At 42.3% G+C, this 12,797-nt stretch overlaps 1 protein-coding gene across 1 annotated transcript in view; it reads left to right on the top strand.

Moving 5' to 3' along the window:
• The window catches only part of F13A1 (coagulation factor XIII A chain), a 154,618-nt gene extending 142,120 nt beyond the window's left edge, over positions 1–12,498 (top strand). The window contains exons 14-15 of the mRNA XM_057494210.1: positions 5,776–5,912; positions 10,783–12,498. Of these exons, the coding sequence (XP_057350193.1) occupies positions 5,776–5,912; positions 10,783–10,936 (291 nt within the window). The 3' untranslated portion in view covers positions 10,937–12,498. The remainder of the gene's footprint in view (positions 1–5,775; positions 5,913–10,782) is intronic.
• The last annotated feature ends 299 nt before the right edge of the window (positions 12,499–12,797 follow it).

A 12,797-nucleotide genomic window follows, 5' to 3' on the forward strand; every position in this document is an offset into this window, starting at 1 on the left:
CTATTTCCACCAGAGAAGAGCAAGGCCGGGAAGATTGCTGTGGTGGGTGCCTGGGTCCTGCTCCTCTAACAAGCCGATTCATAGACATTTACTCAGGAGGAAGGGTGAGAAGTGGGGAAACCACGTAAGGGTGAGTGCCCACAAAATGCCTGACAGCCTCTGGGTAAATTGTGAGATGTAATTCTAGTTTTGTTTTGTACTATGACAGCCTAAATACCTGAAACTTTCCATTAAGGAGATAAAATGAAGACAAAGACTGTGTTCTAATTCCCCGTTGATGCCTGGGCCACTCTCCCTCCCATGTCTCCAGCTGAGCCCATCTCTCCCTTCAGCCTTCCTTGGGCTCTGTGACGCCTCCCGGTCCCCATCTCCAGGACTCGCCGCTGCCCCGCCCGTCTCCACAGCCCTTCAGGGGAGTGTGGGGCAGGGCCGAGGAGGTGGCTTCTCCACTTCTCTTCAAGAAGTGTTGGAGGTGGCTTCCTGCTTCTCTCCTTTGTGGCTCTCTTCTCGTTCTGAGAAACCGAATCACATCATTTCTCCATGAGGAGCTCATAGAAGAGAAGGTTCTCATGGTCCCCTGGCAACATTTCCCCCCCTCTCAACAGCATTTAGATTCAATAAATGCTATGTTTCAGATGCTCTGCCAGATCATTTCACATGTAATATCACACTGAATCCTCCCAATAATCATATAAGAAACCAAGTCCCAGAGAGTTCAAAGGACTTGGCCCAAGGACACACAGTGGCAGTCCCTGCTCTTTAGACCCTGAGTCCATCATGCTTTCTCTGCAGCTTCCCTGAAATGCAGTCACTCTCTGCGACCCAGCCACTGTACTTAGGCCTCTCAGCACTGTGCTAAGCCACTTGTGGAGAAAAACAAAGAAAAAGCTGTATACGAGGCCCCATCATGGGGGCTCTACAGGAAGTCTTTATATTCCCAGGGGCTCCCAGTGGGGCACCACCAGCCCTGGCTCTACGCGGTTGGGTAGCTGACTCTCCACCCACTCACAGTCGTTGGTCACAGAGGAGCAAGTAGTGGGTGGACTCCATCGGCCGAGAGAGCACAGCCCGGATGAGGTCTGTGAGTGAGCCCGCCACTCGGACATGCACACGCCCATCTCTCTGCTCAGTACATTTGAGAATGAAAATGAGAAATCACTGCTAACTGGGGTATCTAAAATGTAATTTTCTCTATACATTTCCTGTTTGCTATTTTTAATCTTTAAAAGAAATACACATGTTAAGTAAACCATCAAGCATAACAAATTTCATCTACTTGTCATAGTTGTTATTATCTTACTCTGTTTGGGCTGCTGGTTATTTTTTTTCATATCTCTATCTTTACCCTAAACAGAAATTCCTATTATCACCAAGTAATATAATATATTAAGGCCCCAATGCTATCTTGTCACATTTTACTCTGGCATAGGAATCTAATTCTTTTTCCATAAAGTCAAAAAGAAAGAGTTGGGTTGTGTATATGTTTTAGAATTTAGTTCAGGGTCAGTTATAATCATTGCGCTCAACTGATAGCTTAGTGATAACATAAGGTAATACTGCAAAGGATTCTTCAGTAAATTTCAGAAAATAAAGAAGCTATTTCAAGCTGGGGAAAAATGTTACAATTTTTGTCTCTCTGCTGTCAGAGATGAGAGTGTAAGTAGTGTTTAAAGATGAGTGTTTTGGAGTCAGAAATACCAAGATTCATCCCTGGGTTCTACCAACTTATTAGCTCTATAAATGTGGCCATTTTGTTTATCTTCTAAATTTCATGTGAACAGAATAGAGATAATGAAAATGTCTACCCACCAAGGCATAGAGCTGTAGGATTAAACAAGATAATGTAAACAAAATGATGAGCACAATGTCTACATTACTAAATAAACACTGAGGAAAATGTAACTTTCTATTATTGTTATTATTAATCAGAGTCAGTATAGGGGTGTGGTTAAGCAATGACTCTGGCACCAGGCTATCTGCATTCAAATCTCACTTTCCCAACTTATTTGTGTGAACTTGAACAAGTTATTTACCTTCCCTGTGCCTCGGTTTCCTCATCTGTAAAAAAGAGACTCAGCATCTACCTCATAGGGTTGTGAGGATTAAATGAGTTAATATAAGCAAACCACTTAACAGCATTGTCCAATAGAACTTTCTACAATTATGGGAATATTCTAAATCTGCACTGCCCAGTACGACAGCCAGCAGCCGCATGTTGTTATTGAGTACTTGCAATGTGACTAGTACAACTAAGAACCTGAATTTGTAATTTAATTAATTTAAATTTAAATAGCCACATGTGGCTAGTGGCTACCATATTGGACAGTGCAGACTTAGAACACTGCCTGTCATAAAATGCTAGCATTATTTAGTAAATACTAAGGGTGTTAGCTGGATTCAGTGGTGGTGCTGGTGGGCATAGTTTACAAACCAGCAACTGCTTATTACCAGCAGTGACCATAGACAGGAGAGGAGAAAAAAATTCATTTTCTGGTAATATATATAATGCAAAACTGACTGCACTTGAAGTAAGGGCCATGAGGTGAACTAGTAAATCATGTGATTATGCTGCCAACCAGATTCAATCTTTTTCAAACTTTTTGCTTCATTTCAGTTTCAATTTTGAATACAGTTTATCTATTGTAAAGCACATACTCTGCAGATCAGATCTTTTGATTTCCTAAAAAGTAATTTCTTCCAAAAAATGTATGTATGTGTTAGTAGCTTTCTTGTTTACCAAAGACTCATAATAGTTGCTTCTTATCATGAAATGGCACAAATGATAAGAATCATTTCAATGTATGTCAATATCAGTGAATGGTGTTTAACTTGGAAAATCATCATATTTTATGTCAATTTTTAAAAACAGGTATTTTAGTTTTTAACTTTTTAACTTTACTTTTTTTATCAAGGGACACTCAGTAAAATGCACAGATCTTAGTGTACAGCTTAATGCATTTTGACACATGTATTCACCCAAGTAACCATCACCCAGATCGAGATACCAAGCATTCTCACTAATTATTCCCCCTTCACCTATTTCACCTTTTTCCCCATCTCTCTTACGGCAACTACCAGTCTGTTCTCTGTGTCAATGAATCCATCTCAAAACAGATATGTTAAACGGCATATTGAAAAAAATTACAGCCGTCAAACACATGGAAAAGAATTTGATATTGCTGAATATGACGAACACTTTATCTTTTTCTAGTATGAGTAATGGTGCCCCTCTCAGAAATGAATACACAGAAAAGTTTCTTCTTTATTTAACCTCCTCTGGATTACTGAAGGCCCCCTTTATTTATGAAAGCAAAGAAATCAGAAATATGTCTATGTTGACACAAAGTTATTTTTACAGAATTAAAGAAAAGGGAGATATGCAGCTTCCTTAAAGAATTAGATTTGAACATTTTCACCCATGATAGGCATTTACAGATACCATGCATGGCACATCACTTAAATCAATATGGAATATGGAAATTCTATGTGTATACTCCACTGTGCTCCAAAGAAGGGGGGAAATATTGCCCCCTGGATTCCCTAAGCAGAAAAAAATGATATTAAATGTTGGGTAGGCTTTTCTATTTGGTTTGTTTTGAGTTTCAAAGGTTCATTATCATCTCCAGCCATCAGGCAAAAGAAGTTTAAATTTTGGGCACAGGAAACAAATGTCAGAAAAGGGACACTCAGTGTTTGTTAGTTGTAAAAGAAACCCTCTACAGCCTGAGAAGCACTGCTTCCCTTCCTCTCCCCACCTGCCCAGCCTTCTCCCTGCTCCAGTATCGGGGAAGGCTGGGCAGTATTCATACACCCATACCAGAAGCTAGTTACAGAGATGAAATCCCAAAGCGAACTGATTAGGCGTGACATGTGAAATTATCTGAGGAAGCTTAATTTTCTAACTATATTCAAATCTAAAGCCCAGCCTTAGAGGCCCACACACATGAGCCAGCCTTCCAGATACTACATTTCCCCTGTCACTGTCATCAGTGACCTGGAAGGGTGCACTTTGCCTTCCACAGCACAGGAATGTTCCTGTAAAGCTAGCCTACCTGTGTGGAAGGGATTCCCAACCTGCAGCCCATAGGCCTGGGGAGGGCGGCAGCGGGTGGAGGGGGTCGCATGGACAGAGTTCATGCATGTAAGTAGTGTGTATATATTGTATTTGTCATTACTTGGCATGCAATCTGTGCTCTGTAGGTGACACCTGTTGTAGTCACCATTGTGATCATCATCTGCTCCACCCCAATCCCTCTGAACCCAGCTCTCTACCCATCTCGCCTTAGGAAATGAGAATTTGAATATGTAATGAACATGGAGAACGGTTGCAATTTTCATTTTTCTTCTGGATTTTTAAAATCCCATAGGCATAAATGTAGTCACAAACTATGTCTTAGAAGGTAAAGTCATAAAGATTTATTCTTGACTAAAGTCAGAAAGCGACAATCTTCTCTGGGCAGAGTCTTCTACTTGAAAGAAAGACTCATTTCCACATGATTTTTCTGGTATTATATGCTGCTTAAAGAAATGGGGTATAATAATGGCTGGGTTGTTATATAGAAAACTCAAACAACCTATAAATCCCATGTTTAAGCAGACAACCTAATTTAGCAAACATTTTCTCAGTACTGGCTAGGTATTGGAGTTGAAAGTGGGCTAAAATATAAGGTGAATAAAACAACCCTGAGGAACTCTACTCCAAAAAAGCATGAGGAACAATGTATAGAGCCTTTACCACATGTCATGCTGTGTGTTAACTGCTTTATATGCATTATCAAATTCTATCTCATCTTTTGAAGGAAGAACTATTATTATTATCTTGTTCTCAAGATACTTAGAGCTTGCATAGATCCATCCATTTGGCATACAGATCCCCTAAACAAATTAAAATATCTGACCCTTTCCAGCTCATTGCATTGGTGTAGGGAAAACATAATTTCAAGTGTATGGCACAGTGCCTGGCACATAGTAAGCACAGCAAAGGAGCGAATAATAATAATAATAGCATTATATACAGATTACCCCAGAGAATTGTCAGTCCAGCTTTAGAGACAAAAATGTTTCAAAAAGTTTGAGTAAGTCACCTAAGTCCTCACTGCTAGCAAGTGTGGAAGCTGGCATTGAACTCTGGCCATCTCATGTGATGCTTTGCCAAACACCAGATACTTCTGAGAGTCGTTAGGGCTCAACTCACCAACAAGTGGCCTGATGCTCTCCTGGACACAGATGTTATAGCTGCAGATGAAAAGTATTTTCTGTCTACTCTAGTGTGCAGATTCCTCTTCAAGTTCAACTGTTAGGAGTCCCTCCTTGCACATATTTCTTTCTAGCATGCCCAAAAATGAGAAGGCACAGGCCCCCTGGAGCACCTTCTTCCTCTTGAACTCAGGGATCCCCCATGTCCTGGCAGGAAACTTGAGCCCTCTCCATAAGTGGAGTTTATCTGGCTGCCCTTACCATGGAAATCTGTTGCTGTACCTAATGCACTTCCACCTCTTACTGACAGAGAGCAGCTGGTGGTCACGTTAGGTCTAATTAGGGTGGTTTGTATAATGAGGGAAAGAGTGTGCTTCTCATTAGTAATTTTCCATCTTGTTCTCAATAGATATCCCACAGTCAAAACGGTAAGGTAGTCTCATCATACTGGTTCCATTACCAAAAAATTAATATACTGTAGAACAGAAGCAAAAGTGAAGATGGTTAAGGACACAGGAGAGCAGAAAAAGGTGTTCTGAGCCTCTAACGAGCCGCATTCTCTCCCAATTTATTTCTCAGGTCCGTGGTGCTAAGGTGGTTGGCTCTGACATGGTTGTGACAGTTGAATTCACCAATCCTTTAAAAGAAACTCTAAAAAATGTTTGGATATACCTGGACGGTCCAGGAGTGTTGAAACCAATGAGGAAGATGTTCCGGTAAGCACGGGGCAGGGCAAGCGGGAAGGTGATGTGGACGAGTGGACAGCTTTATCTCTATCTTTTCCAAACTTGCGTCAATCCCCAAAGAACATGCAGGAGAAGCGGCTGCCTTCTTACTAGCCATTTCTACAAGGCATGGGACAAAGAAAGCGTTGGTATGACCAGCACTTCCATCATTTAAGCCTTAAAACCACCCTAAGAGGGTGGGTACTATTATCTCCCTTTAAGGCTTTGAGAGGTCAACTAGTTTGCACAGTTGCTCAGCGTATAAGAGCAGTGCCAAGATTCAGACTCGGGATTCCACAACCCAAGGTTCAAGCATTTGCCATACAACCTCTTTGTCTATCATTTCTATTATTTATTGAGTACCCACTATGTGACAGACGTTATGTTGAAAGATGTCCTTTCCATGGGTCCTTTCTTTCCAACACTGTCACCCAGATTTCACCAACCCAAACACCCTCTAGAAGTATTACCTTCAGTAGAATCAAGGTGAATCTAAAGAGTTCTGGACTTGGTTCTATATTCAGGGCACCAGTGACTACACGCAGTTCTGTGGCCATGCGAATGGAACTCTGCTGCCTCTACTCTGGCACCCCTGGATTGTGCCACACAGTTCTCAGCTCCTGTGACTTCTACTGACAAACAGTGTCCCCCAACAAGACAGCCCATTCCATGGGCAGGTGGCTCTAATTACTAGGAAACAATTCCACCTTTGGAACATATCGAGTGTAACTCTGTCTTCTGGACCCAACACAGAATAAGCCCATCTCTCTGCCACCTGCTGAATCACAAATGTTTTCAAACAACTGTCACATCATCCTGAGTCTTCTCTCGACCTACCCTGACTTCATTCTTCTCCCTCGTAATGTAGTTTCAGCTCCCTCTCTCTCCCACAAAGTCCTATTTGTCAGTGCCCCTCTTAAGTGTGACACCCAGAATGGATCCCAATCTTTGAGGTTTATTACTTTCATTTCTACCACAAATAAGTCCCCGTCACTATCAATCTATCTAGCATATTTCCTGCAGGGTGACCTTCTAAGGCATAGAAAGGGAGGTGAAGGGGCTTTGGAAACTGGCCAGTCACCAGAATTTCCCCAATACCCTCTATGAAGCCTCCCTACTCTTAATCTGTGACAAGTACAAGGCCTCCTTTATCCCTCCTGGGGCACCTTTAAGGAACAATTTTTCCACTAAAGGCTCTCTGCATGGCTTACAAATGACAGCTCCTGCATCCCACCGTTTAAGAGATGCCTGATGCCAGTGAATGCAATAAACAACTGAGAAAATAATTTGAGGGCTTCTAATAAAATGCAAGCACGAAACATAACTGCCTTCCTGTGCTAATAGGAAAGTTGCAGGGAAAAAAAGAGAATTAAATTAAAAGTCGACCCCAGCTAGAGGGAGAGGTCAGCAGTGATAGCCCCACTTTCATCAGAAACGACAGTCTAACTCACCCGTTCTCACACATTCCCACTTGAATCAGATGCAAGAATCACTCAGGCAAAGAGAAACACATTTCTTCTTCAGAACAGCCCCCTGCTGTATCCAATTTTTCCCTTTCAAATAGTAACCATACAAGATTCATCCGAGGGCACCAGACCCTCCTTCTTCCTTTACACTTTGGCTGTGCCAAGAACTCCACCTTGATTACAAGCCAACTCATGAAAAGAGGCAATCTGTACAGTAAGAGGATTAATCCTCACGCACTGCAATGACCTGCCATTTGGGAGGTACAGAGCTCAAAGTAGGCTCAGTATCCAGGTGCATTGCTTATGGTTAATATCTGAGAGGAGGGTGGGGCAAACCAGAAAGGATGACAGAGGCCACTCCCTGCGTGGGCACAAGGCAAATGCCCCACCCACTCTCTTCCTTGGGGTACTATTAGTAGTTACTTCCCACATCCTGGGCTATGGCAGGCAGGTAACAGACAGAAAGCCAGGCCCTCAGTCTCTTATGGGAATCCAGATCTAAGGGGTGGATCTTTCCAAGCCAAGGGAAGCTTTATTTCTCAGAAACCGTCAAAACTTGTGAGGAACTTGAGAAAATATTTATTTTCTGGAGTAGACTAGAACTTTGGAGAGAGCACTACTTTCTCTGTCTCCTCCTGACTCTAGCACACACTTTCACAACTGAGACCTGAGCCAGCCAGCACCCACATCCATACTGCCTGATAATGAGAAGCACTCCAGTGTACCCAGTGCTGCCAGGATCTGATCTAAGAGTGGCAGATCCATGTAACAACTTGGACCCATGAAAAGGGCTATTCTGTAGAGCCAGAATCCTTTACAAGACTGTATTCCTCTTTAGGATACACATCTTGAGTAGTCAAGGGAATTACCACCTGACTCCTCTAGCCACACCCTGCCAGGGACAGAGAAAGCAGGTGGGTCTTCAGCTCAAAGCAGAGAGCCTGAGAGGTGGGAGCTGGCAAGCAGGGAATTGAACTAGGGACAAGGAAAACAGTGCTGTGTCCCATTCCTTGCTCAGGGTATGAGCCAACTCTGCTCTGAGAAGGTGTACCTTCCTGCTCCTTCCCAACCACCCCCCACCGATCCCAGATGCTTGGTGGTGCTACCCCACAGACTCTCAGCTTTCAAGTTTCTGCACTCGATACTTCATCAAATAATTCATCTTCCACATTCATTTTTCTTTTTAAAAATGATCAGGCTCAGTATGTTATTTCAAAAGAAAAGTTCCCTGGCTTTGTGGTTTTGTTTTAAATTTTGAGTTTCTCAAGTAGGATAGAAGCTGAGGGCTAGACACATGGAGGACAAACCACAGAGAGTTTCAGTTTGTTGTAGTACTAATCCCATTTGCTCGCATGCATTCAAGATGATAAATGGCCAGAGTATTGTGATAACTCAGCACACTACTGAGAATCATTTATCACAACATGTATCCCCAGGCAAATAGGATTATTCCAATATTACTCCACTAAGTAAGATGAGTAATTTTTTTTCTCTCTTTCTCTATGCATTTTCTGCATTTATCTGCAAGTAGATGCATACTTAGGTATGCATATGTATCTTTGTATGATACTCATGACTGGGCATGTATATATACACACATGAGAATCCATGTGTGAGATACATGTATGAATATCATTATGGGGGTGAGTTTGTGAGTAAAAGCAAATAATGAAGTAAAACTCAGGGATTATATTTTCTGTTTGAGGTAGTTACCTTCATGTCATGGCCCTAGACCACATTCTTAAGTAAGATGACCATTTTGCAAAGTATTTCTGATTGATCACTTGGGGAATCCAGGGAAGAGAGAATGACTGGATCAGGGCAAAAATAGCACAGCTACTGAGAAATAAATATCACAAAACATATTCATATTGAACTGGTCACTATAAATTAAGACCAAAGAACTATTTCTCTGCATACAGGCAGGAAGAACTTACTTTCCTAAATTATTTTGCAGAGTTCAGGAAGAGGAAACAAACACCACAAAGATGATGGTGCTAATAATATAATAACAGTAGCAACAGCACATACCTAATACTTGGCTCTTATCATATCTTGCCAACATTCTAAGTACATTATACAAATATTAATTTGCACCACCCCCCTGCATGCCCTATTCAATACTCCATAGTGTCTGCCTTCTACAAGTCTTTGTATGAAGCCACGGTGGTCTCCATTCATCTTCCTCCTCTCCCAGAAAAGCGGTGATCAGAATTTCACGCAGTCACCCAGGACATGCCCTCCCTGAGGGTCAGAGAGCCAGAGACCAGGAATCCTCCATGAACAACACTTGCAGGAAGCTCTTAGTCCTGAATAAAGGGCATCTGTTTTGCTTGAGCAATCAGACATGTGAAAAAGCAAGCACAATGGTCAGAAAAGGCATTTTCTTGGGGGATACAGTATGAAATTCGGTTTCTAGTAGAAAGAGCATGGATTTGGGAATCAGATTAACTTGGGGCCAGATCTCATCTCTGCCCATGAACAGCTGTAAGATCTTGGAAAAGTTGCTTCACTTGTTTAAACTTCTGTGTTCCTAACTATAAAGTGTGTGGAATAGTACCTACTTCAATGGTCTATCCTACATATAAAACCTGCATATAATCTCCTCCTGAGGCTGGCATGGGTGATAGATGTGAAGCACCCCAGAGAAGCCTAAGTGCCCCAACCCCTCAGTCATCCTCTGAGGTGGGCTTGGCCATAAAGGTCTTGGGCTGCAGAGGAAGAGGAGAACACCAGGACCATAAAGGCTAACCCTATTATCAGGATGGCTACAAACAAGCAGCAGAAAGGTACCTGGGTGGGAGGACCCAATCAGGTGGTTGAAACAGGATTACAAATTACAGAGTATGGAGAAAGTCAGTTGGCAGCAGGCAGGTTATGTTCTAGATCTTGGGCCTGGGAAAGGTCTATCCCAAGATCTAATTAGAATTTCAGGACCTCAGCAGAGGCAGCTGGGGATTCAGATAGGAATCTAATGCCAGGAGAGAACTGAAATGCCCCAAAATGAGCCAAGGCACATCAGTCACACACACAAGGCTATGGTGGAGGCTTGGGGATAAGCTAAAGTCCAAAGAACGTGAGGCTGATGGGAGACTCAGCCCAGCTCCTCCACGCACTGGGTGGACTGCATCTACTAGGAGGCCAGCCAATGCACCCAAGTGGAAGGAGCCTTGAACTAATGGGACTTTCATCAGCAGAGCCTCACCTAGGGACTTTATTTGGGTTGTAACTGGTGGAATCAGCCAACCAGACCCTTCAGCCTTCTACCCACTGTCAACTGAAAGAAAGAGAGTATGTGTCTCAGGCAGAGATTCTCAGTGCTTCCTGAGCAAGATGGAAAACTGGATTTTCCACTCTGGAGAGTAAAACCTTTCCTCTCTTTCCCAACCTTCCAGTGAAATCCGACCCGACTCCACTGTGCAATGGGAAGAGGTGGTTCGGCCATGGGTCTCCGGCCCTCGAAAGCTGATAGCCAGTCTGACCAGTGACTCCCTGAGACATGTGTTCGGCGAGCTGGACTTGCAGATTCAAAGACGACCTTCTGTGTAAATGCACAGTGGACTGAGATGGACTCAGTCACTTGGCCCCTTGCAGTCTCAGCTAAGGAAGGTTTAATGCAAAAATAGTCAGCTCTTGCTTTAACTTAGGTGTGAAGACATGGGACTGGGTAGGGTCCCATAGCAGTGATGCCAGGTATTTCAAAGGCACATTTTTCAGTATGGAAGTTAGTTTTTAATTGCTCCACCTTCCAAAGGATTCGAGTATTAGCTTTAATTAAGCTCTAATTAAGCTCTCATAGCTCATATATATAAAAGTTATCATTTATCACTGCAAAAGGCTACAGATCCAAATATCAGAGGACTTCCCTTAGCAATACCTGGCCTCATGTTAAACAAGGTTTCTTATCCTCCACTCAGCCTTTTGGGGGTAACATCCCAAAAGGGAGGGAAGCATATGATTTGGGTCCTACAATTCTGTCCCACTTTCTTAGAATCAGATTCTACCGTCTGTGTGAGAATATTTTTCCCAGGAATTGAGTATAAAATCATTTTTCTTCTTGGCAAAGCCATGGAAAGGTCTTTGATCTTGCACCTGCAGCAAAGAGACTGCCTGCCAAATTTCACAGATTTACCTTGTGAGAAGATGTGGCCCCATATTAACAAATTGCATTTGTGGGAAACTTAATCACCTAAGAGGAGATACGAAAGCAGGTGCAATACTCAGATCTATTAAATAATGTAGTTTTATGGTGCATTTTATAGGTGGTATCACACCGTGGTTTGATCAGCAGGAACCAGTACCCCTTATTTTAACCCCTTCTGGGCTGCAGTACTAGAAAGTAATGAGGCTGACTTGGGACAGGTGAAATGAAGAATTAGTCTCTTTAATTAATGATTATACTTCATCTGTCTCTCTGGGATCATCTCCTTTGCACAATGACACAGGTCCAGGTATGTTTTTAGAGACAGAATAAGCCCAACAAGTTGGAGAAACTAGTAAATTTAGTGACCAGACAGGCAGCCACTAATTCTCTCTTGTCCTTTCCGTCACCCATGTTGAGACCTCATGTTAGCACTCGGCACTCGGGTGTTGCTAAGTAATATGGACTCTGCCTCTCAAATAGCCAGTACTGGCGCAGACTAAACGACAGAGGACATTGACATCATTTGTATTTCACTCCAAGGTTCCAACAGACAAGGCTACCTGATATTTATTTGCAAGGCTGATTTGTGATCAAAATTATTGATTGATATGCTTAGGGGGTGATTTAAGTCAGTAGATTCTGATTCTTAGCCAAAAAAAAAAAGAACAGTGGAAAGGAAGCTGGAGGAAAAGCCAGAATGGAATTCCCTGATCTATATAAGCACATTTCTAAGCTTTTGAGACTGTTCCTGGGCCTTCAGCACCAGGGATCCATAAGGGTTAGCTGGTCCCTTTCACAGGTAGATCATACCTAACTCTATTAAGTAATCTCACAGCATTTGCCGAGTCTTCCAATACTCAATTATGAAATAAAATGCATTGTATTAAACTGTTAAACTGGCTTAGCATAGTATATTCTTATTAACTAGAATGTAATCAAAGCTTAAAATAAAGTCAGTCTGATTGCATTTGCATCTGTGCCCAAGTGAACACTTTTAATACTTAATACAACACACTCCTAACCACAACTGCTCAAGAAACCACCCTTCCTTAGCAGCAGATAACAACCCTGGATGGGAAAACAAGCATTTCCCATTGAAAGAAAATTCCTCTAATGGACATCCTGTCATAGTTAGCTTTCTCCCAGCTGACACTACATTCTATTAGCCATGTTCACCAAAGTAGGAAGTTTACATATTCAGTTCAAAGGCTACTTCCAGAAACTGCAAAATCTCTGCTGATACTTTTTCATGAATTATTTCATGAA

The sequence above is a fragment of the Manis pentadactyla genome, chromosome 16 (assembly GCF_030020395.1).
Source record: "Manis pentadactyla isolate mManPen7 chromosome 16, mManPen7.hap1, whole genome shotgun sequence".
Lineage (NCBI taxonomy): Eukaryota > Metazoa > Chordata > Mammalia > Pholidota > Manidae > Manis > Manis pentadactyla.